Raw genomic sequence first — 822 nt, forward strand, 5'->3', positions numbered from 1 at the left:
GGAGGGGCGCTTACCTTTCTGCCATCTACCAACAGGAGCCTTAACACTATGACCAAGGTAATTCTCCCGGTGCTTGTCAACCTTCACATCATCCCATTTGAATTCTGTGAGAATAAATAAGACAAGATACTGAGTATTGAGCTATCGATCTCCGTTTTATGTCACAATATAATAACAGTTACAATGATAAGTATAATAGAAGGCTAGAAAATGGAAATATCAGTGGCAATAAGTCAATAACTAATGATGGAATACACGTCTGAGTTGTGATCTGGACTTTTAGGTTCACATTTTGTACTTTGGGTTTTTAAGAAGAAAAAAACAGTTTTTTTGTGATGCACTGCGAAATACTAGAGGCATGGCATTAAACTTTATTTCAAAACTAGTTGACAATTCCAGGTTAGTTGTAAATCATAGCTATCCCCTAATATGTGAAGTAAAAACATAATAGCACTAAGCTATATACTGCTATAACTGTTCCAAAGCACATGCAGAAGCGCGGATGTAATTGTAACTAGAATCTAATTATTTTGGTAAATTATTCTTACTGTTGATTAGCAGGGACTTTGCCCATTCCAGTGATGCAACTAACATCTAAAAAGGATATAGAAATATAATGAACATAAGTCAATGTCTTCATTTTTGTGTTGCCCACCAGCTTGAAGAATAAACACTGGTGCATGTGCATATTGTATACCTCAACAGTTTTTGAAACCTGTACAAATTTATGAAAGGTCATAGGTCCGCTTAGATGGATGCTGATGCCAGAATAGTGAAATACTACTACTATGCGACAAGTGACATCATGTCTAATCCTGGAAA

At 35.8% G+C, this 822-nt stretch overlaps 1 protein-coding gene across 1 annotated transcript in view; it reads right to left on the reverse strand.

Annotated features, from left to right (window-relative positions):
* The window catches only part of LOC123160511 (multiple myeloma tumor-associated protein 2 homolog), a 3,391-nt gene that overhangs the window by 1,827 nt on the left and 742 nt on the right, over positions 1-822 (reverse strand). The window contains exon 2 of the mRNA XM_044578324.1: positions 15-104. Within this exon, the coding sequence (XP_044434259.1) occupies positions 15-104 (90 nt within the window). The remainder of the gene's footprint in view (positions 1-14; positions 105-822) is intronic.

The sequence above is a fragment of the Triticum aestivum genome, chromosome 7B (assembly GCF_018294505.1).
Source record: "Triticum aestivum cultivar Chinese Spring chromosome 7B, IWGSC CS RefSeq v2.1, whole genome shotgun sequence".
In the NCBI taxonomy this organism is placed as follows: domain Eukaryota; kingdom Viridiplantae; phylum Streptophyta; class Magnoliopsida; order Poales; family Poaceae; genus Triticum; species Triticum aestivum.